The sequence below is a fragment of the Bos indicus genome, chromosome 9 (genome assembly GCF_029378745.1).
Source record: "Bos indicus isolate NIAB-ARS_2022 breed Sahiwal x Tharparkar chromosome 9, NIAB-ARS_B.indTharparkar_mat_pri_1.0, whole genome shotgun sequence".
Taxonomy (NCBI): Eukaryota; Metazoa; Chordata; class Mammalia; order Artiodactyla; family Bovidae; genus Bos; species Bos indicus.
The window spans coordinates 79992724-80017479 of record NC_091768.1 but is presented as its reverse complement, the minus strand read 5'-3'; the positions used below and the strand labels follow the sequence as shown (position 1 = coordinate 80017479).

Sequence of the window (24756 nt, the reverse complement as noted above, 5' to 3'; positions counted from 1 at the left end):
ACTATAAAACTATAAAATCAAGGTGCAGAGGAAGACAGGTAGATAACACAGGTGGAAAATCTCTTCTGCTAGAGATTCATGGAGTATTTAAATAGAAGATTAGTGAAAGTTAATTTTGAAAGGCTAGGTTGCAATCACACTGTAGATGTCTTACTTTATAGAAAAAATGGTCTTCAAACAGGTGCATGCAAACCAGGGAGTGCTCTTGATGATCTATTGATGTGTGAGAAGCAACTAATTTCTATTTATATTACATGATACCATATATTGGTTAAGTAATATACACATACACACATGCATACATAAAATTTATTTAAAATTACAAATATATTTTGGGAGTACTAAAAAAGCTAAATTTTTAAAAAATTATTGAGATCCACAATCAAAATTTTTTTAAACCATTACTGCACTATTGAAGCTTTTTGTGCAAAGCAATGATATATAGTTATTTAGAAAGATTATGAGTATAGTGTGTATTTCTGTATTTTCATGTGTATGTGTGTGTAGGTATAACCACAGAGAGAGAGTGGTATTAAATTAGACACTCTTGTTTTTTTGCATGTGGCAGAGGGAGGGGAGGGCATGTGGGATCTTAGTTCCCCTAACAGGAATCGAACCTGTGCCCCTTGCAGTGGAAGCACAGAGTCTTAACCACTGGCTGCCAGGCAAGTCCCCTAGACACTACTTTCTATTTCTCAATTTATTCTGTCACTTACCTGATATTAACCACGTAAACAGTGTAGTTCCAATTCTGGAAGGTTGAATTGAGCTGAAAATACAATGGAAATGGTGAGTTTGAATTAACACTTTAAAAAAAAAGAAACTTAAATCCAGTTTCTTCTCTCCCATTAATTGTTACTGGAATAAGACCCTGCGAAAATTCCAAAGAGCTAAAGGAATGAAAGAAAGGTACAGATAACAGTTACTGAGGCACTGTATGCCAAGAAATTTACCAATGTCTTTTCTTTCATTCTCACAACAGCTAATGAGATAGGTATTATCTGCACTATCCTCCCACCTATTACGCAAAGAAACTAAGCTTCACGGAGATGAAACAGCTCACCCAGCTGCAACTAAGAAGTAACCGATCCCAGATTGGAACCCAAGTCTATCTGAATGGAAACATTATACTTTCCTCTTTAGCCTATATTACTAGGGCTTTCTCTATAATGGGCTTTCAAGTTAGCTGTACCACTGAGAACTGATCCACAACAGAGTACACAGGAAAGACCAGCATAATACACACCTTCCACATTCTTCATTCAACAAACACTGAGGTGCATTAACACATGTTTTTCTAGCAATTATCATCTTATAAGAATATCAGTAGTAAGAAAAATAATAAATTAACAATATAGACCTTTAAAAACAAAGATAAGTTCAACATTATGGAGAATTGTGTTATTGATAATTATGTGGTCATTTAACAATTTTTATGGGTCTCAGCACTAAACTTTTTAATGAAGCAATGGATTCCTCTCCATGAAAAACAAAAAAAAAAAAACCTTCCATACGTCCAATACAATCACAAAATATTTTGATTTCTTTACTGACATGAAATTCTCTTATTTATATATCACCTCCAAAGAGGTTTTTTAGGTCTTGTTTCATACACACATTTAGCCTTCCTTGTGAGCATTTTTAAATTGAATGTAAATTCTAGGAAATTCTGGAAAGAAGCATTAAATTATTTTTAAATTGTAAATAGTAATAATATGAAATAGGGACACCACTTATACCTTCTCTGTTACCAAACACCTGCTTTCGTATCTTATGTCTTAAGGAGAAATGTCCATTTAAATTTAGTTTCATATGAAAAACGATGCTATGTTGAAAACCATGCATGAAATAAATATAAATGTAAAATTATACCTTGCCTAAAGCATAAACTCCCCAATGAATGCTGATTTACAGAATTAATAACATTAGAAGTGGTCCATTTGAGAATGAGAATAAAGAATTCTATCTTTTGACTAATGCAACATTGAAAATCAACTATACTTCAATAAAATAAATTAAAAAAACTTTATCTTTTGAAAACATTCTGACTTTAAAAAAGCAGAAAGAATGTGAAAGAAAATGGGATGCAAGATTAAACTCATTCAGTAAAGCCCTCTCTCCATTTAGAAATTCAATACATCTAGTGTTTGAATTAGCTGCTAAGGTTAATATGTCATTTCAGAAAGTTGACAGTAGTACTTTTCTTTGATTTCTACTAGATTTTACTTCCCTGCTTCAATTTTTGTAACAGAGTTGTTAATTACATACTTTTGTTTTCTGTGGGTAACTTGTTGCAAAGGGTGCAGCCTTTAAAAATAAAACTATGTTTTCCTACCATTCTTCAAATATATATACATATACACATACCTGAAAAAGTATATATACTTATATATATATAAAGTATTATCATCACTATCTGTCAGTGTATGGTTTAACATTTTTTTGCTACCGAGGCCACATTTATTAGAAATGCGGCCTTGGTATATGCCCTACCACATAAGAAATCCATTTTTCTTACTTCAGAATATATACCCAAATGACAAATTACTTTTTCCACAAAAATTGTCTGAACTGTAGTAGTAAATAAAAGCAGTACAAGGTCCCAAAATATGCTGTAGGTAGGAAATAAAATAATAAAAAATATAAACCTATGGGAAATTAAATTTTTGATATTATATCAGAGAAGGAAAAAATCATTAACATGTATTTATAATGTGTATTTATATATTTATATAATGTATATATATAACATGCATTTATAAAATAATAAAATAAAATGTTTAGTTTTTAAAATTAGAAATTACCAAAATTTTCACCAATAGAATATTGGTTAAATATATTATAACCCAAATATCTAGTACAGTGTAGACTGCTGTGTACAATATTCTATTTTTAATGTAAAAAGAAAAACATAAGAATGTATAGTCATTTTCTTTTACATTCATAAATTCTCAGGAAAAAAAAACAAGAAAAATGCACAGTGATTTCCAAGCACATAAGTTGGTTTCTAGGCAGATGAGTGTCAAGGATGGGTGGAAGATATTCATGATATACTTTTTATACACTTGGTTTTTGAATCAAGGACTCAAACAGTGCTAAAAATGTACGACTATTACAGTAAATAAAGATACCTCTCAAAATACTTTTCTGTTTGTGCTGTTCTTTTCTTCTTTGACATAATAGCCCATTAGGCTCACTTTCTTGTCCTTTATTCAACAATACCTCACTTTTTATTCAAAAGTGCAATACTTCACTTACACTTCCATACATTTATAATGAACAGTATCTTTATTTCAGTATGATCTGTGGGTTCAGTTAGACAGTAGAGTCTTTCCCAGATTTCCAGAGATTAGTTTAAAGCCCAAAACAGAAATTTTACAATCCACTTACCCATTCGGCCACCTTGCTCTGTACTTTCACCTCGGGGTGAGGAAGGATGTTTTGAAGCACTATGGAAATTCTATAAATAATCCCATCTGTCCATTGGAAATAGGATTCAGTCCATTAGTTATATTTTACAGTCATACACTTATCAGCTTACATTTATAATGACATAATTTCACACAAGGGCTTCCCTTGTGGCTCAGCTGATAAAGAATCCACCAGCAATGCGGAAGACCTGGGTTCAATCCCTGGGTTAGGAAGATCCCCTGAGAAGGGAAAGGCTACCCACTCCAGTATTCTGGCCTGGAAAATTTCATGGACTGTACAGCCCATGGGGTAGCAAAGAGTCGGACACGACTGAACAACTAAGAAATGCCTTCTACATAGGTACAGAAATTTTCTGCACAGGTTATTTTCAGTCACCTTGCAACTTTTTAGAAATAGTTATCATTTAGTTTACTTATAGATAAGTCATTGCTTCTAAATTATCACCTATATATGTTCCTTCTTAATTCTTAATTCTATACATTTCTCCCTACTGTCTGTTAAATGATTTTTCATGTACAATTTGATTTCCTGTAACCAAAAATTATCCTTTTCTAACATTATGAAGAATGATAGTTCGAGATGTGAAAACTTGAGTAAGATGATGGACAGAACTTAATTTGGAAACGAATAGGTATCACGTATTTTTCACCCACAGACCCTTATTTTCTCTATCCTCTTTCCCCTGCCCCACTAAAGCATTTTCTTCTACTTAAGTTGTTGGGTTCATTTTCACCAGATTTTTTCATCGAAATTCCGTAAGTGCAGTCAATTGTTATCAAGTTAAGGAGGAAAAAACAAACAATATTTGCAGATGGACTTTTAACTGGACTTGCTTGTAAAAGACAATCCTATGTCAGAAGGAAGTTGTGCTTTTTTGCAGGAGAGAAGTGCAATCTTTAAAGTAGTCTGCCATACATATATATTTTTCTTTTTTTTTTTAATGAAAATCAAACTGACCAGCCAGGGTTTGCTAAATTTCTCTAGATATGTGCTAAAGGATATCTTACTACAAATAGTAATGAGAAAAGGACTCTTTAAATATGGTAGATCATGCAGAGAAAAAAAGTTGATTCTTCATTATTGTCAATCAATCATCTATCTCCGCGCTTATAAACATGAGTAAAATACACATGTTGTTTGTTGTTTAGTCGCTCAGTCATGTCCTGCTCTTTTGTAACCCCATGGACTGTAACCTTCCAGGCTCCTCTGTCCATGGAATTTCCCAGGCAAAAATACTAGAGTGGGTTGTTATTTCCTTCTCCAGGGGATCTTCCCAACCCAGGGATCAAACCTGTATCTCCTGCATTGTAGGTGGAGACTTTACTGCTTACTGCTGAGCCACTGGGGAAGCCAAAATATGCATAGCAAATGTAAAAATATATTATTAAAACAATGGGGAAAAGATTTAATGAAGATTTGGGGGAAGTAGTACATAAAAGTACAAAAGTATGTCTCCTAGGAACTCCCAAATCTACCAAAATGCAAATTCCAGTCACACTCCTAAAGGAAGGTTTTCCAGTATAGGGGTCAGAAACTCATGCTTTAAAAAAAAAATCACCACTCTCAGATGTAATAATATGTCTGTGAGATCAGTGTAAGTCCCAGGATATTTAATTTATGCATACTAAGTTATTAGAAGTCCAGCTTCTAAAACTCTTCAGATATTTTAATAACCTTGACTTTATCTTCCTTTAAAAAATATTCTGAATGAAAAATTACAGGAGTGTATGTAAAATAAATGATAATAAGTCAGGCAAACAAATAAACAAACAAATTTACACTGTAGACCTTATCATATCAAATCGTGGACATTCTGAATGACTCAGAAGGAATTTAAGTTCCAGAAGTCCAAGATTCTACACCAATGTTAGGAATCAAGGGGTATTCTGTGCATGTTCCCTGATGCCAGTTAAGTATTAAAACTGACAAGCTACCACTAGATGGAGACCTAAAGCGTGTGTCTGTGTTAGGAATTGCAGTCTTGCCCTCTCAGGAGAATCCTGCAAAATATTAAAAATGAGTATTTTAATCACTCACATTTCTGAAATTTTACAGAAGCATCCAAACATTTAAGATTTTTTAATTTAAAATATTTCTCACTTCTTTTTCTAATTCACTGTTTTTATAAATGAGAAAGACATTCCATATCAGAGTCAGTCTAAATCCCTATAGGACTCTTCCCAGTGTTATGTTGTTTATGGCAAATAAAATCTATGACTATACCAAACCACCTACTCCTAAGTGCTGGAGATTCACCCATGCTATGGATCTTTTTTCATATAGTCTTGCTTCAGAAGCCTCAGAATGAGATATTTATATATTCAGCAAAAATTATTCAATGCTGTCTACTTGTTATACTTATTTAAAATTTTTGGATAATGTAGTCAACAAGTAATCCGAAGAAATGCCCAAGAATGAATTGTCAAAGCAAGATAAAATATCCACTGAAGGTCTGGTGAGAAAGGTTTTGGACTGCAGCAAAATAAGTGGCTTAAGCATTGCCACTGCAGAAAATGCACAGTTGAGACACCGATGCAGACTTTTCCAGGTCATTCTGGTAATCAAGTCACCTTCTCCTACAAATCCTATGGTTTCTCAATAAGAAAGCTATTCACAAATCTTCATCTGTTCCAGAGACTTCAAAAGCTGTATGTATTGTCCTAATAATTGACATCCCAGTCTAAAGAATGCATGACACTTTTTTCCAATTAGATGACTCTTCCAGCCCCACAAAACTTCAAAGCAGAAACCATTACTTGCCATAACAGATCTGGTATCAAAACATATGCCTGGCTGTAGATCTTTTCCTTTTTTAATTTTCTTAACACTCTTCTCAGAATTTCTTGGAACATTTAGAAATGAGACTATTCTCCATTCAAGGGAATGAAGTAGGTTTGAAAAGGTGGGTTTTAAAATACACATTTGAAAAGATAGATTTTAAAGTAGAAATTAAATGCTATTTTACATTCAAGATGACTGCTTTGACTGGTGCAGAGGCAATTATAGTAGACAGTGGCATTTATCATATGACTAGAGTACTGCTCATCACACATACAATTTCTTTAAGTTATTTGGCATATAAAGCTAGATTGATTGTTGGGTCCACATGAATACCCTTAGAGTGAATTTTTTTGAGTAGTCAAATGTATGTGAGAAACTAGAAGCAGTGATACAATTTGCACTTGTAGATTTTTAGAAGAATAATAAGGACTAACAAAGTCAGTTTCTTACTTTGATTGCTTGTGCTAACCTCACAAAAGTTTAATATTCAGCAGCAGTACAGTGATGCTTCAAGCATAGAACATATGATTTGGAATGGAAATAATAATAAGTCCAAGAGCTTTTCTTGGGAATGCAGTAGAAAAGGCACAAAGGTTATTTGTGGGAATACCTAAGTTGTTCCTCATATAGAAATATGTTTGTGAAAAGTAGCTTAAAAGATAAGATTTTCTTAGTATATAATCTGAACTATCAGATTAAAATCCTATTGAAAAATAACAAAAATAACTTTATGCAAGGGAATAGGGACATTTCACTAAAGCCATGAAAACAAATTCTCTTGATGTACTCAAAAAATACATCTGATTGCCAAACAATTTAAATCCCTCTTCCCTCACCACACCAGCATATCATGACTAATGAATTAGATTTCTTTGATAGTAGATTTCTTTGATAGTGCAGAGTTTATAAGACTGGATAAGGTAGATAACAGATCTGATAGCTGTGTATCTTTCTTACAGTGAACAAAACAGCATTCTCTAACATATCAGATCTGAGGCCTGAGAATGTTTACTACATCAGTTTCCCAAGAAAAGTGTATTTGAAATTGCTGATAGCATGTGAATGATCTCAGATAGTCTAGAATAGGACATTAAATCCCATTTATTCACAAGGTAAACAAGTAATTCTCTTTTCAATTATTTCAAATTTAACTACACCAAAGACAAAAAACTTAATTACAGTGGGTCTTGTAACCCTCCCTTTTTAAAAAAATAATGAAGGCTTCAAGTGCTGAGATGTGAGAAGGCAATTGGATATAGAGAGAATTCAGTAGCGTTGTTTTCATTATATTTATTTTCACTTTACATTTCTATTTTAAGACAAGCAGTACTAGTTTCAGTTTATAACTGTGATATTTTCCCATATAAATATAAATGTTTAAGTAAAAAAGTGAGTCAATTTTGGGGGGAAAAAACCTATTATAAATAGTAGAGACGGTTCAAGGATGTGGTAAAATTGAGATGCTGCATAAATTTGAGTACAGAATTTGAGACTATTTCTACAACATGAGGGCTTTCAAATATTTTTAAGTGCTCAGATTACATTTTTATCAAGAAGATCTGAATTCGAGTTTTCTTTCTTTAAAGTGGCCAAATCAAACCATTTGAACTGATTCTAACATTTGCTTTTTTTGTTGATACGCCCATGAAGGCTATGACGCAGAGAGAGATGGACTGAACAAGGCTCTCTTCAAGAATGTCAGAAATGACATGATTGAGTGAATACAGCTCCACTCCACCAAGTCGAGGACTCTGAAGCATCATGTAAACGTTCTTGGGCAGTAGAGGATGTGCCAGTCCTGGAGGGCGAATGCCACAGAGGCTCTTTGTATGTTCATACAAAGAGTGAAATACTTAGTTAGAATTATAATATTCCCATCTACTGGCTAGAGTCCATGTGAAATATGCACTGGAAATTTCAGCTGCTTTTGCTTTCTTGGGGGTTGCTGGAATTTTTGCTCCATCATAAATCTCCTTGGCCTAACTACCAGAATAACCATAAACACTTCCCTGAATCGATGTCTTTATAACCCTAATGAAATTTATATCTACGTTTCATGTAAAATATTCCATACTTTCAATTTAAATGTCCTTACAGAGGAAGTTGGTGTAACTTCCCAAAGCCAGAAGAAAAAGGGAAAAAAGGAAACTATGCCAGTTCCTCTTCTCTGGGTTTGGTCCCTGGTGATACATCACAGATGTCTTGGCCTTGCAAGTTAAATGACTGAGGTTGAGCAAATGCCTTTGTTTCTAATACCTCATATTTGAGAATATTACTTGTGTTTGAGGCAATGATGTGGTCACCTGATTGGAATTTCGCTTTTTCAGAAGAAACTGAAACCACTTACTCTGAATTACCAAAAAGCTATGTATGTAGTCAATATAGGTAGCAGATTAAATAATCAATCTGACATTTCCCCGGTTCATTTCTTATCTTATGTAACTTTGCAAATTATAAATAATATAAACAGAAATGTATTTGCACAAGGAAAAAACAGGAAGTATTGGCAGTTACTTGAAGTTTTGTCAGTCAAAAATTGATTTATGATTTAGTTAATATCCAATCACATTCTAACTATGGTGTGTGTGTGTTAGTTGCTCAGCTGTGTCTGACTGCGAATCCATGGACTGTAGCCCAGTAAGCGCCTCTGTCCATGGAATTCTCCAGGTGAGAATACTGGAGGTAGCCATTATTCCTCAATAAATAAAAACAAAGAGCAAAGTATTACTGTATAAAAATGATCTAAATGTCACAAATGTTTGAACATAACGTTGGCCTCAGTGAGAAATTAAATTACTAAAATTATGTAGTTTTTTGAGATTACAAAATTCTTTAAAACAGGTTTCTTTAGAGAATAACCTGGCAGAACTCCATAAATACTTTCTTCTTGGATCTCTAGTATAATGCAAACTCATTCCATTTAACTAATGTCTTTCCCTGAAAGCTTCCTTTGAAAGAAATTTTAGCTAAAATTCAGAGATGTGATACTAGATGTGTACTCATTCCATTGGTTATTTGGGGAACTCCAGGCAATCAAATGATATTTATTTTACTAGTCTTGCAGATGTACAAATGTACCAATTGATTTTAACAACAGACACTTTGTTGGAACATTAGATATTTCCATCTTTGGAATACAGGTGTTCATCAAGTCAGACATACTACAAATATAAAAGGTAACGATTTCTTACCATTCCTTTGTTTATCGGTTCTGTTAGTAACAGGCATGTTAGTGGTGACAGTGGGTGATGTAGTACTAGGAGGGTTTACAGTAGCTGGTAATAAAGATGAGAAAGATGTAATTTTGCAAAAAGCACATGAAAGTTAATATGGATAAGCAATCTATAATTGATGCATGAAAATATACAGAGGAGGAACAGAAACCATTTCTTGCCACTAAACACAAGTTTCAAGGTTATAATGTATAAAATGAAGCAATGCCTTCTATAGCACATTAAGAATCTGTTCCCATGGTCTTTGGTGCCATCTTGTACAAGAGTCTGGAACTGGCACAAAGAGAATGGAGAAAGAACATTCGATTCTAGACCTAAGTTTGCTATCAAGAGGCTGATGATCACACAGTAAATGAATAAACCTTCCTAGAACTCAGTCTCCTAAGTCTCTAACAAGAAAGGCTAGAGAAGGAAGTCTGAGCACCACCTGTCAGCTTGAAAATTATCTAAACTAAGTCAGTCTTTCTGATACACTGAGAGTAGCAAAATAAAATTTCAGAAGAAAATATACTTCTCCTAGAGAAGATAAATGTGAAGGAAAAAAAGAGAATGAAATGGATGACATCAATCATTTAAAGATTCCAATAACTTTACTAAACAATGATGGACAAAATGGATTTCATAAGGGCAAGCCTTACAGGAGGGATTTTTCAAAGCAGTATGTCAAAGCTATGTTTCTGATTCTACTAAAACTCAAATATTAAACCCTATGTAATGTTTTGATAATATCTTTCTAAGGGATTCTGGAGGAACAATGTAAGTAGTAAAATAACTATACATATAATTTTCCTTTGAGTTTATCTTAGGAGTATATTTGTATAAGATGTACATTTCTATGTACAATAACTATTTGTTACATATTTCTTTTAAATGGGCTTCCTTGGTGATTCAGATGGTAAAGAATCCATCCACCTGCAACAGGGGAGACCTAAGTTTGATCCCTGGATTGCATCTTTTAATTAGAAAAAAATTACCTAAATTTAAAACATTTCACTAATTATAAAAAGAATTACCTTCCAAAGGATCTTTAGAAAATATTGAATTTCTTATTCAAAATGTCTATTCTTAACTAAAATAACTTTTTCATTCAAAAATAATATACAACACTTAAGAATGAGGATTCTTTTTGAAATCTTTTATATTTTTAAATTGTGAACAATCAGTTATATTTATGTAATGCAAAATACATCTAAGTCTCAGATTAAAAAAAAAATTAAATTAAAAAAAACCTTCACGGCTTGAACTAAGCAAAATTAAGGCTTTTTAAAATTTCATTTAACTATTTTAAAACCACACTGAGTTCATCAAAAGAAACTACTTAATGGCTTTATTATCTTAAGGTAGTCATCAACAATAATATCAAGAGATAATGTCTCAGAAAAAAAAATAATAATGAGTTGCACCCTTTCTCCCTGCCTACCCTACTTCCACACTGGAACTTTAAAAGAGAGCTTAGGTTTCTATTCACTTAGTCTCACTTCTAACCCGTCACTTTAATCCTATGACCTTCTTAATAAAAGATCCAACTTTACAAAAGACATGGTCATGATTCTTAATGTGGCATATAGAAATGCTACTTCAAAAAGAAGTATATAACAGAATAAATGGATGGAAATGGGTCATGGATAATCAGAAGAAGCAATGATAAAATTAAAGCAAAATATTTTAAAATTTATGCAACTATGGATTATTCAGCATGCAACTATTCAATACATAATATATAATTATAATACTGATCATAGTATAGTCATTATGCACTGTAATAATTAATAAAATTACATTCATATGAGTAATAAGATAACTATTTTTATCTTAATATTTAAGTTACATTGCACATCATAAATTGCCTCATGGCCTTGTCTTAAACTTAATTGACTATTCAACTTAATTTTTCCTCTTGTTTTTTAGACATGAATACTTTTTCAAAATATCGTATGGCTATATTTATACTGGACAATATTTTTGAGAGGAAATAGAGGGAAAAAAATGAAGTCAACCCTTCCTAATAGCATATAATTATTCACATTTTAAAAACTCAGTGCTTTATGGAAATGTGGTCATCCAGTGTGTGAATGCATTCTTTCTCTACACTGTGCACCCACACAACTAAAACACATCCAGAAATTCTTCTGGTTTGCTGGTTTCTGGCCTCTCCAGTGAAAATGAAGATAAAATTCAAAACAATGACAACTACATTTTCCAAAACAGCAAGTAAGAAACAGACACTCCAGAGGACGATGTTGACTCCCTACCTTGGCAGAGGGTCCCCAAATCTGCACAGCTGGCTAGCTCTGCTGCTGGGAGTGGAATCAGGTAGGAACCTTGATCAACACAGAAAGATTGCACAAATATGACTTATGATTTAGTGATATTATCCAGAAAAAAATTTCATTAATCATTTGGTTGGTGTGAAAGGAGCAGCCCTGGAAGAGTCCACCAGTAATATTTTAACATCAAGAAAGTCTCTGTGTCTTAATTTCCACAAATGTAAAATCAAGCTACTGAAATTTCTCTCAAAATCTTTAACTCAATCTACTGACCCTAACCACACATGAAAGGAAAAGAAGTGCAGCTACCCCTTAAACTGTGCATAAAGAGTTTAGGACCTTTTCACAAAACAAATTATAAAGCTTTGGTGGAAATTCATACAAATGAAACAATAAGAACATGAAAGATAAGTTTCCAAAAGTGAACATGGATATTATTAATGCTCATAAAATACATATTTTTGGTTCACAGGTCCTAGCACATACTAGCTGCAATTCCAGAAATAAATTTCCGTGACTTCAGTTTGGTCTCTGTGCCTTTTTATTTCAAGCTTTGCCTGACTCATCCTCAGCAGGAAACAAATTTTGAGCTGATTTTCTAGTAGGAATAGTGGATTTTCTCTGTTGCACTAAATCTCTCTCTGGCTATTAACAGGCTTTTATCAACAGGTTGAGGCTGAGGAAGATGGGATAAACTTATCAAAAAGCATATTTTACTATGATTAAGGATAGAAGAATAAATACAAACATATACATACACATAAATCTTTGGCCACCTAATGTGAAGAGCCGACTTATTGGAAAAGACCCTGATTCTGGGAAAGACTGAGGGCAGGAAGAGAAGGAGGAGAAGAAGGATGAGATGGTTGGATGGCATCACGGACTCAAAGGGCATGAGCATGAGCAAACTCCGGGAGATAGTGAAGGACAGGAAGTCTGGATGCTGCAGTCCATAGGGTTGCAAAAAGTCGGATATGACTGAGCAACTGAACAACAAGAAAATGCACATATATGTACGTACACACGTATATTGAATTTTTAAAGAACATTTCTATCATAGTAACTATATTCTAATATTTGAACATTTTCCAAACTTCCTGTGGCAATAGTACATGAAGACAGAGCAGGTACATGAGCCAACAAAAGATGTCTAATTAGACTAACGGTGTGCATGAGCAGAAAGCACCCCAACAATTTAGCAGCATCTCAGGAGCATAGTTTCTTCATTCTTAATTGCCTCAAGGAACTGGCCCAAAAGAAATCATTTTATTTTAGAAAGACCCAACCCTTGGGCCTCTGGTCTGTGATGTTAGCTGACAAGAAGATTTTATTATAGACCTTTACATGTTCATTCAATAAACATTCATTCGCCATTAACAGTATGAGAGACAGGGAGGCCAGAAGAATGCTTTAAAACTATGTCTCTGCTCTCAGAGAGACATGAATGGGAGGTGGCTTCACAGTTTTCACAGAGAAATATAGATGCATAGTGGTCCAAAGGAGCATGTGACCAGCAGTTTGGTGAGAAGGGTGAATAAAAAATCCTTTACAAAGATTAACTGGAAATATGAGGAGTCACTATACTGATCAGAGGATAAGAGACTAGAGATGGTTATTACTGGCAGACTGAATTACAGAGACAAATTCCAAGAAAAAGACTTCCCAGGTGGCGCTAGTGGTAGAGAACCCACCTGCCAGTGCAGGAGATGTAAGAGATGTGGGTTCAATCCCTGGGTTGGGAAGATGCGCTGAAGGAGTGCATGGCAACCCACTCCAGTATTCTTGCCTAGAGAATCTCACGGACAGAGGAGCCTGGCAGTCCATAGGGTCACAAAGAGTCGGATGCGACTGAAGCAACTTAAGCACGCACACATGCACACCAAGAATGTAGTCAAACCATCTGTGAACCCAAACGGCATGGCATTTCTGGAGTAGGACATTTGTAGAAAATTGGTAGGAATGATCAGATATAGAGGCAACAGACAGCTGTACAGGGCCTTGTAGAATGCAGGCACTATGAATTCTGGGACTTTGTGTCTTTCTTCCAGTGGTGTATCCCTCACACATAGTAGCTGGGTCCTCAAAGTTTACTGAATAAATTACTGAATGCATTATGAATGACTGTAAACATTTTGAACTCTTTCTTAAAGGAAACGGAAACAAACAAAAAGGAACTTGGTGAGAAAATTAGATTTAAATCTAAAACAATATCCTTTGAAGCTCCAAAACTAACTAAAAGAGAGGAGATACAAGAAGCCTGAATAAGACTAATAATTCAGGCTTCATATCACGCGTCCACTGAGGATGGACAGAAAGAGATGGATACAAGACTTGAAGATGGAATAGACAGGATTTATTTAGTGACTAATTGAAGAATGGAGAAAGAATAGGAAGAACAGAAGAAAATTTTTCTAATTTTCAACTTGAGAAATTGGTACATAATGGTCTCAGACAGTAAATACTGGAAGAAAAGCAAACTCAGGTGGTGTGGGCTAAAAGTAAGTCCAGTAATAGGAACTGAGGTACCACATGTCATCTGGTACATGAGCAGGTGTACATGTTTTTGTAAGAGATCTAGCAAGGAAGTACTCCACAGAAGCTATAGATGTGTTTGAGATCACGTGAGCTAGGGTGTAGATTTAATGGAACCACAGATTTCCTATATTTAAGTATCAGATTTAAAAAAAAAAAAAAAAAGAGAAAGAGCTATAGATTTGAGAAGGCAAAAATAGCTCTTGTCAATGATTTTACAGAATTCAAGTTAAGAAAGTTTCATGGCTGGCATGGCCACATCGAGTATACAGTAAGGTCCACAATGATAAAGACTGAGAAGACCCTTCACTTTGGAATTTTGCTAACAGCTCTACAGAAATTCCCTTCAGTAGCGTGGGAACAATGAATTCTAGATGTCCAATGTGTGAGAAGTAAATGCAAAAAAGAGGAAGCCTGGCTACGAAAGGAAGCAGAGATCGGGTGGGTAGGGGGCGGTGCTAAAGATTAAAAACGTAATAGCAAGTGTACTATGGAGAAAGAGTATGTGAGAGGTAGAAGCTGAAGCCAGCCTAGAATTCGATCTTGAATGTTTTCTGCCCGTTATTTCTGTCCATCACACTGAACTGATGCCCCCTTCTTGCAGGACCTTACTTCTCCTTTAGGTATTTACATTTTAGTAAGGAACTTTTGAACACTAAAAAGCTCTTAAAACTTAAAATGACTGAGGAAATCTCAGCCAACATAACATGCAAGAGAGGAGACCCTTGGACGGAGTTCCTGTGCTGCTCAAATTACACACAATGTTGGCAGACACAGGCTCCTAAGGCCACTTCTGGCACTGATAGAGTATCTCTGGAAGACAAAGGGAGATAAGGGAACAACATTGTGGGAAAGAAGCTTTCAGGCTAACTACACATCCACCGCAGGGTATCAAAGAGCTGAGAGGTGGAACTAAGGAAAGAAAATCAGAAGACTTAGGATTTAGAGTAAGATACTTAACAATTTTCTTTAACATTTCATCAGTTTGATTGTATGGTAGCAAGTCTAAATTTCATTTGTGACATACTTGTCATGGAAAATTGTAACATTTGCTTCTGAGTATTATCAGTTGTTCCTTCCTGGGTACTTTTAGTTTAGCAAATTTACAATGCTTTATATATACTTTATAAACACTATTTTAGGATGATTCAGTATAGCAACAGAAATTACATTTGAAGTTTGTTTCAGTGAAAATGGTTCAAATCCAAGTGACAGATTTAATTAGAAAGGTCTAGAATACTGATAAATGAAATCTTACATTACAAATACACCAAATTACATGAACAAATACTTAAAATATTAAAAAATGTGCACAAACTTTTCATTTGCAGTCGGTTCAGTTTCTGGCATATCCACATAGAAAAGTCATTTTTCCAATCAATTTTTCTAGGTGGAGAGATTTACAAACCAGAAGACTGTTAAGGAAGAAGAGACAATTCTTTCTCCTGGATATATTTATCATTAAGAAATTGCTTTCAGAATATGACCTATTTATAGCCTCTCGTATTTGTGGATACTACAAAGGGATTTAAAGGTATTTACTTAATATTAGCCGCAAAAATTAAAGCCAAATTTCCTTTAAAAATGTAGTCTCTGAAAAAGGGCAGTTGACGAAAAGCTATAAAGCTGTTAATCTTTCTTCTCTGTATTTTGTTCTTCCAAAATCTTGCTTCAGAGAGGAGTCAATATTTGTACAAGTTGTAGTAAAAAAAGACTGACGTAGCTAACCACTCATCTCACACCCTCAGTTCAGTTCAGTTTAGTCGCTCAGTCGTGTCCGACTCTTTGCGACCCATGAATTGCAGCACGCCAGGCCTCCCTGTCCATCACCAACTCCCAGAGTTCACCCAAACTCATGTGCATCAAGTCGGTGATGCCATCCAGCCATCTCATCCTCTGTCGTCCCTTTCTCCTCCTGCCCCCAACCCCTCCCAGCATCAGGGTCTTTTCCAATGAGTCAACTCTTCGCATGAGGTGGCCAAAGTATTGGAGTTTCAGCTTTAGTATCAGTCCTTCCAATGAACACCCAGGACTGGTCTCCTTTAGGATGGACTGGTTGGGTCTCCTTGCAGTCCAAGGGACTCACAAGAGTCTTCTCCAGGACCACAGTTCAAAAGCATCAATTTTTCGGTGCTCAGCTTTCTTTACAGTCCAACTCTCACATCCATACATGACCACTGGAAAAACCACAGCCTTGACTAGATGGACCTTTGTTGGCAAAGTAGTATCTCTGCTTTTTAATATGCTGTCTAGGTTGGTCATAACTTTCCTTTCAAGGAGTAAGCGTCTTTTAATTTCATGGCTGCAATCACCATCTGCAGTGATTTTGGAGCCCCCCAAAATAAAGTCTGACACTGTTTCCACTGTTTTCCCATCTATTTCATGAACCTCCAGATGTTCAAACTGGTTTTAGAAAAGGCAGAGGAACCAGAGATCAAACTGCCAACATCCTCTGGATCATCGAAAAAGCAAGAAAGTTCCAGAAAAACATCTATTTCTGCTTTATTGACTATGCCAAAGCCTTTGACTGTGTGGATCACAATAAACTATGGAAAATTCTGAAAGAGATGGGAATACCAGACCACCTGACCTGCCTCTTGAGAAGTCTGTATGCAGGTCAGGAAGCAACAGTTAGAACTGGACCTGGAACAACAGACTGGTTCCAAATAGGAAAAGGAGTACATCAAGGCTGTATATTGTCACCATGCTTATTTAACTTATATGCAGAATACATCATGAGAAACGCTGGGATGGAAGAAGCACAAGCTGAAATCAAGATTGCCAGGAGAAAAATCAATAACCTCAGATATGCAGATGACACCACCCTTATGGCAGAAAGTGAAGAGAAACTCAAAAGCCTTTTGATGAAAGTGAAAGAGGAGAGGGAAAAGTTAGCTTAAAGCTCAACATTCAGAAAACTAAGATCATGGCATCTGGTTCCATCACTTCATCTCACACCCTACTTAATGACAATCCAAACAATAGTTGACAAAGCTAAAACTCTCATGTGAGTTGCACTAGTAAGACAAATATTAATTCCTTTCAATTTCCTCTTTGTAATTGTTACTAAATTGAATTCAAATTTTTCATAAATGTATTTAAAATTATTTTTGGATGCTGTTTATGCTCATAAAGAATTTGGGCATCTTCAAAGGATAAAGTCCTTTGTAAAAATAAGTGATTTCATCTTTGTTATTTAAAAAAAAAAAATTCAGTCGCCTAAAAATACTACACTCAATAATTTGTTAGGAATGAAGGGAAGGAGCCAAATGTGAAATCAGAGTTTTATGGCTCTGAGGGAAAGAATTGTAACAATCGAAAATGAAAGGATAGGAATCCAAGAGCTGATGAAGTCTTAGTAATTAAGTGTAAAATTTCAGAGAGGAAAACAAAAGTCCATCCAAATCCAAAAATGTCTAGAAAAGAAAAACATCAAAGTTGGATCAGATCAGATCAGATCAGTCACTCAGTTGTGAATTATATCTTATCTCTACATTCACAGTGGTTAATAAATGGAAGTGATTAATAAATGCTTGTTAAATAAATGTAATTTGTTTGAACTTAAACTATTCATTGAGTTATACACTACCACTCCTCAGGAAAGTCCAGTCATCAGTAAAATAAATAAAACTGGTATAGAAGGCACAGTCTGTTCTTTGTGAAAATTGATGGACGTTAGCCACCTAAAACTGAATCATGGGCTTCTCTGATAGCTCAATTAGTAAAGAATCCTGTCTGCAATGCAGGAGACCCTGGTTTGATTCCTAGGTCAGGAAGATCCACTGGAGAAGGGATAGGCTACCCACACCAGTATTCTTGGGCTTCCCTTGTGGTTCAGCTGGTAAAGAATCCGCCCATAATTCCGGAGACCAGGGTTTGATCCCTGGGTTGGGAAGATCCCCTGGAGGAAGGAAAGGCTACCCACTCCAATATTCTGGCCTGGACAATTCCATGGACTGTATAGTCCATGGGGTTGCAAAGAGTTGGACATGACTTTCACTTTCACTTTCAAACCTGAATCATAACACAAGCAAATGGTTGAGCCTATAATTAAAGAGTCCATTAGGGAAACCATCTATCCACCGAGGTTATAAACCCAGTACTATTTAATAAAATTGTCTTAAGAAAATAATGATGATATAAAAAGAAAAAGAATTGTTGCTAAAGCATTTCTTTCTGAAAAGGACTGACAAGATTAACCATGTTTTAAAAAAAAAACCTGCTGTACATCATAGTTCAATTAAAAAAAAAAAGCCTGCTGAAAATTTCTTAATTAGATATATTCCCTAACTGTGCTTAGAACAGCATGGGAAATAAAGGTACAACTATGAAATTATTTAAAAACTTATTAATAACATGTTGATTTTATTGCCAGGATAGTCAATACCTGAAACAAAAGGCAGGATGCTTTCAAAGGAGTCAGTTCATTTCCATCATCTTATTTCCATATTAAAATTTACTTAGCAAGAGACCTTTGGAAAAATCAATTCATTTTCTGTCACAAGTTGATTCTGGTATGAAAGTTCATATTTAACAGATATTGTCAAGCCAATGGAATGTTAGGCATGAAATTCTATTTTCCCATTGGCTACTGTACTGATCATTAGTTTGGGGAAATTACCATTACCATAAACAGAAAGCCATGGTGTTCCGGAAAAAAGGAAAGGTTAAAATGTTAATAGAGCACATATTTTTTCATTTATTCAAGTTTTGCTTAAGTAACAAGCTTAGATATAATCTCTTGTTACAGGTATTTCCTGTCAGTTAATAAGTGACTTGGGTTCTTCAACTCCCAAAGCTTATGATTAAGCAGCAGGAAACTCCCTCCCCCGTTATTACTCCTGAAACACAGTCCAGGATATTTGAATGTACGGAACGGGGGTTCTGAGAGTCACTGTGGAATGTCAAGAAGAGGAACTCAGACACTGACTCTGTAAGCTTGTGTTATTCCTTTGAACTCATTTTGAAAATTTACCGATGGCTAAGCTCCACAAGCATATACCTGATGCCTTCCAATAATCATAAGGCTTGGAAGGGAGTCTTAAAGACTGTGTTAAAGAAAATATGAGAATTCCCAAATATAAACCCTGGGCAAAAGGACAGGAGATGTGCATTTTAGCCTACCAACTGGCTCAGCCACTTATTTTTTCTAAGCTTCGATTTCCTATCCTGTTTAAAGTGAAGGGAGTGGCCTAATTGGGATTCCCAAACATAAGTACCTCCCAGGGCCAGAAACTAATCTAAACAGGGCTGGGGGGTGGTAAGGGCCAAGAGGACTTGGAAAGCCCCTTCAAAGGGGTCGTCACCATTTAGCTCCAGCTGTGTTGGTCAGGCAGACAGACCAACATATAAGGTACATATATTTTTTTAAACCAGGGAATCCAAAAATTCATTTTTATGTGGGATCTAGTTTTTTAAAGTTGAAAATCAATCCTTATTTAAAAGCACTGCATGGAAATGTAAATAAATGAAAACAAATCAATGTTGCCACTACTCAGGTCTATGGGCTAAATGAGCTCTAACTGACTGGCCTGTTATCTCTGGCTCAAGAGATCTAGCGGGTCTTTCCCAGTATTGTACAAGGTGTGTGCTTCAGAAAACGAGACCCTTTGATTTTTTTGGTGTAGTTTCAGGGGTTCGCAGATTTTCTTTAGGATGGTGGGCCAGGTCACCTCTCAGAATCAGTCTACTCTGCACTGGAGCACAGAGGCAGCCCAAGGTGATACAAAACCTATGTTCCAATAAAACTTTATTTACAAAACAAGTGACCTACCATAGGCCCTTCTCATTTGCCAATGCCTGGCCTAGAGGATTTCTTAGGAGAAGTTTAGGAATTTTGTATACTAGATTCCTCATATTTTATTATAATAAGGTATTAAGCACTAAAGGTGGCGGAGGGGGCGGGAACCCTTATTAATTTTGTTTAAAACAAATACCATGCTAATACCTGAGAAAGCTAGTGTTCTGGCCAGCAGTGCTTTCTGTAGCCAGAGATGGCTCCTGGGCCACTGTCCCCCTCATCTGGACAAGAATTGGCTCGCCTACTTTAGCAGTACATCTCGTCTTCTAGTTCTGCTTATTCTCAAAGACAGTTTAGGGAAACACGGTTCTAAAACTGAACATTTTGGCTTCAATTTCTGACTTGGCTACTTCTTAATTAAATGACCTTGGAGAAGTTACTTAACCTCTTTGTACCTCAATTACTCATCTGCAAAATGGGGTTAATCATAAAACTCACATCATGGGATCTGTGTTGCAGGAATAAGTTACAATGTGTAAAGTGCTTAAAACAGTACCTAGAGTACAATACATATTAAAGCATCATCTAACTATTTAGAAATTATTAATATACATAGCCAAATTCTTTTCCTAATTTTCTTCTGATGGTTATCATTCTCAAATACTGACTCATAGAAATGCAAATGTTAAATAGTCTATGATTTTTAAATAATGGCCAATGATATGATGAAAACAGGGCCCTAAAGATAATCACCTTGACTGCAGGAAGTGTACCACTGCCCTCTCCTCACCGTTCACCACCCCACACACTTGATTTTTCTCAATTTCCTGCTGAGTGAAAGACTTCTCAGGAGTCCCTGAAGGTTGTCCTCTGTAGCCAGTCTCAGACTGAGAGGATGTTGGTTCACACCGTTAACTCTTACAAAGTTCCAGAGTCTCCTTCTGGAACAGGGCTGTGGTTTACCCTCTTTTCAACAACCCACAAGGAAACATCTCTCAAGTGACATCACATAACAACCTCCCACCATCTGCAGGAGCACCGTGGACCACACCGAGAGATGGGCTGCCCACACAGGCAGGTGGGTGACGGGAGTTCCCCAGGCTGGAAGGGCAAACATAGGTCAAGGATATAGGACAGGGGGCCTCAGGTCTTCATGCTGCTGCTGCTGCTGCTAAGTCGCTTCAGTTGTGTCTGACTCTGTGCGACCCCATAGACGGTAGCCCACCAGGCTCCCCCGTCCCTGGGATTCTCCAGGCAAGAACACTGGAGTGGGTTGCCATTTTCTTCTCCAATGCATGAAAGTGAAAAGTGAAAGGGAAGTCACTCAGTCATGTCCAACTCTTCGCAACCCCATGACTGCAGCCTACCAGGCTCCTCTGCCCATGGGATTTTCCAGGCAAGAGTACTGGAGCGGGGTGCCATTGCCTTCTCCACAGGTCTTCATAGTGGGTCCTATTTTGTTGAAAGTATTGGGAATCAAGTTGTGATAGAATTCCCTGCAAAATCACTTACAGATGACTTTGAATATTAGGCCCCTTCTTTCCCTCCTTTACTGAGAGTTAACTCTGCAACTAAAGAACATGTTATCCACACTTTAGATTTAGTCTTGGGACATTGAAAATTGATAATGAACTTCTATTTTTTATATGTGACTCAGTCCTAGAGTAAAATAAGGACTTCCATTGACTTATGTACATAGGGAGTACTTTATAGAAGTCTTTCTTAATTTAACTTTTACAACATGGAATTGTATCTCTAAATATTTTGCAGTTGGCTACTTACAATAATAGTGCATTTAGAGTCTCTAGAAGAACAACCAAAAAGAGAAGAGTATTTGAAACAAACAACAAGTGCTCATTTTCAAATAAGTGGGGGAAAAAAGTTAAAAGAAAATTGATAATTCCTGATTATCAAGATTTTCCATAAAATGGACCGTTCTGATGTTGGCTAAATACATACCATTCTTTAAGGTGATGGTTGTGTAAGTAATGTAATGGAAACTGCATTCCAGGATGACAAAGATCAGTTTTTCACTATACCATCTTTGTGATTAAAAACTGTAACATTAATTTCTTTTGTTCTGGTCCTGGGGTTAACATTTCTATCTAAGACACAATAATTGTAACTGTTGTTTATGCTTGGGGAAAACTGTGTGATATTTTATGGCATAGGAAAAACTTAAAAATAGTAAGACCGAAAGCTTTAGTTGAATATGTATGGCTTGCAATCATATACAAAGATGTCTGTCTATATAATTTCTTGTTGACAAACATATTCACAGAACAATGGAAAAAAAAAAAAAAAGTGACTATGCCACAAACTTACCACAGCTGAGGTTGCTTTCAGCTTTCAGAGCTAGGGTTGGGATATTCCAGAAGTCATTTTGCCAGTCCACCACATTCCCCTTCACACTGCAGCTGAGGTTGGAGAGGATTTTGGAACTGATGGTAAAATTCCAAAGTCGAAAGTTATAAATGTCCCCTTTGAGAGAGCCAATGTCATGTTGATTGGAGCCCAGCAACAATTTCCCATTCCCGGGAATAACTTTACCCATGGAAGAATTGCATGAAACTGTTCCATAGTTCCTTTTGAAATTTACACCAACGGAACCCAAAGAACTACTCCAAGCAATGCAGAGCTGCTCGAAGCTTTCTGTGAAAATATCTTCCTTATCTTTCACAGGTAAAGCACTGTTTAGTAAGCATTTTGAGCCAAAAAATGATAGAAAGTAGCCACTCTTGGTCTTTCCGAAACTGAGCAGTTGTGGGAAGGATGCATCTGAGTAGGAGAAAGCTGTCCATTCGCTGTCTTCCTTGCCGATTTTGGTTGCTTCAAAGCAGAGTGTGAAAGCTCTGAGCTCTGGAATAGAGACACTTTTTGCAACAGATACCTGGTAAGAATCAAGCGACTGGGGTAAAATGACCTTTTGATTCCTTAAGGACACGGCAACTAGAACAAAACACAGTAACAGATAAAGCATGTTAACTTCGGACATGGACTAAAAAGATGTAAAATGTCTGAGACCTCCAACCTCCACCCTCTCTACTAATTGGCTTTTACCCACCGTTTGCACCACCCTCTCCCCTTTCTCTGTCCACTGCTCTCTATTGCCAACCCAGTACCATATGCCAATACCAATACCAATAAGAAACCCCACGCATTTTAACTCTAGTCACAGTTGGCTCTCACACCTAAATCTTCCAGTTATAGCTTCCAAAGTGATATGGGTTTTTTTTTTTTTTCTTTTTTTAAATCCCTGAACTGAAGGAGATTTTAAAAATTAAGGAAACTACTGGTTTCAGGAAAGTTCATACATTATGATTTTTAAAACTATGTTTCTTTTCAAATAATTATTAAACACAATAGCTAATAGTTCTATTTTTCACTAACGATCACCTTTAACTCTACCCAAACACTCCTATGCTACCCTTTCCCTTTGGACACCCCATATCTTACTAGTCTTCCCCATATCAGGCTATTTTGGGATCAAAGGCAAAGACAATTCCATCGAGTAGAAGGAGTCTAGTAAAAAAAACAAACAAATAAAAATGGCATTTAAAGATACATTTCCTTGACTTCTGGGCATGTGAACTAATTTCTGAGATAATACAGAGCAATGGTTCAAGGGCAGACATTGGATCTCCCTTGGCCAAGTCATTCTGCCTTAGCTCCCATGTCTATAAAATGAAGGGAAAGGCAACAATTATATATGTGGTTAATGAGAATTTAATAAGGTAATACCTGCAAAGCGCTAGAGCAGTACCTGTGCCAAGCTGTATATAGCTATTACTGATTACTAATATAGATGACTATTATTACGTGCATAATAAAATTAAAATAAAAATGCATTAGCCTAGTCCTTCTGTGACATACATAGAATTATTAAGTAATACAATGGATTTCACTCTGGGCTTATACAATAGACACTGGTAAACATTATGTACTGACTTGAGAGAGAAGTAGCTGTTTACACTGGCTTCATATGAATGCTGGTTTGAATATATTTTTATTACACACCAAGAATAGCTCTATAGTAAAAAAACATCCTTTTAAGTGTAAATTTTCTGGTCAAAAATCCATGATGGAGTTTAATGAATCATGATTGTTTAGTTCACTTCTTAAATATAAAGCAGTATACAGGTCTACTTGGGCTTCCCTGGTGGGTGGTAAAGAATTCAAATGCATGGGAAGCATATTCAATCTCTGGGTTAGAAGATCCCCTGGAGAAGGAAATGTCAACCCACTCCAGTATTCTTGCCTGGGAAATCCCATGAACAGAGGAGCCTGGTGGGTTACAGTCCATAGAGTCACAAAAGAGTCGGACACAACTTGGCGACTACCTGCCCAAAAAGATATAGTATAAACCCAGTATTCTATATGAATTGTGAAAATAAAAAGGCTGGGAGGAAATATGTCCATCAACATTTTATTAGTAGTTATGGCTGGGTAGCAGATGTATAGGTAATTATTTTCAAATTTCCCATAATATTTTATAATCTTAAAACATTATTTGAAAAATTAAAGCATGTATGTTTCAGTTAACCACATATATATCTAATGTCAATCACAGACAGTAAATAAAGATGTCTAACAAAAACACAATTGTAATAGAAGGGTCAGGCATTTCCATAGTGCTGCCTTTCTTTTTGTTTCTTTTTTTGATATATAAAGCCTACTTAGGCAGCTCAGGATGGAAAAAAAAATTATTACTAAATCTCATAGTCTTGAAACTTGAGTCTTCCTTAAGCACAGAAAGGTTCTGGAGAGAATG

The 24756-nt window shown here is 35.9% G+C and overlaps 1 protein-coding gene across 9 annotated transcripts in view; it reads right to left on the bottom strand.

The window, feature by feature from the left end:
- ADGRG6 (adhesion G protein-coupled receptor G6) overlaps window positions 1–24756 on the bottom strand; it is a 153578-nt gene that overhangs the window by 55859 nt on the left and 72963 nt on the right. For 7 of the 9 annotated variants that reach the window (XM_019967514.2, XM_070796264.1, XM_070796266.1 and 4 more), the window contains 5 exons: window positions 22311–22934; window positions 11699–11767; window positions 9405–9488; window positions 3391–3476; window positions 717–769 (listed from right to left, as the gene is read on the bottom strand). In XM_019967514.2, coding sequence (XP_019823073.1) covers window positions 717–769; window positions 3391–3476; window positions 9405–9488; window positions 11699–11767; window positions 22311–22934 — 916 coding nt within the window. The remainder of the gene's footprint in view (window positions 1–716; window positions 770–3390; window positions 3477–9404; window positions 9489–11698; window positions 11768–22310; window positions 22935–24756) is intronic. The other 2 variants (XM_019967515.2, XM_019967518.2) reach the window with 1 other exon arrangement.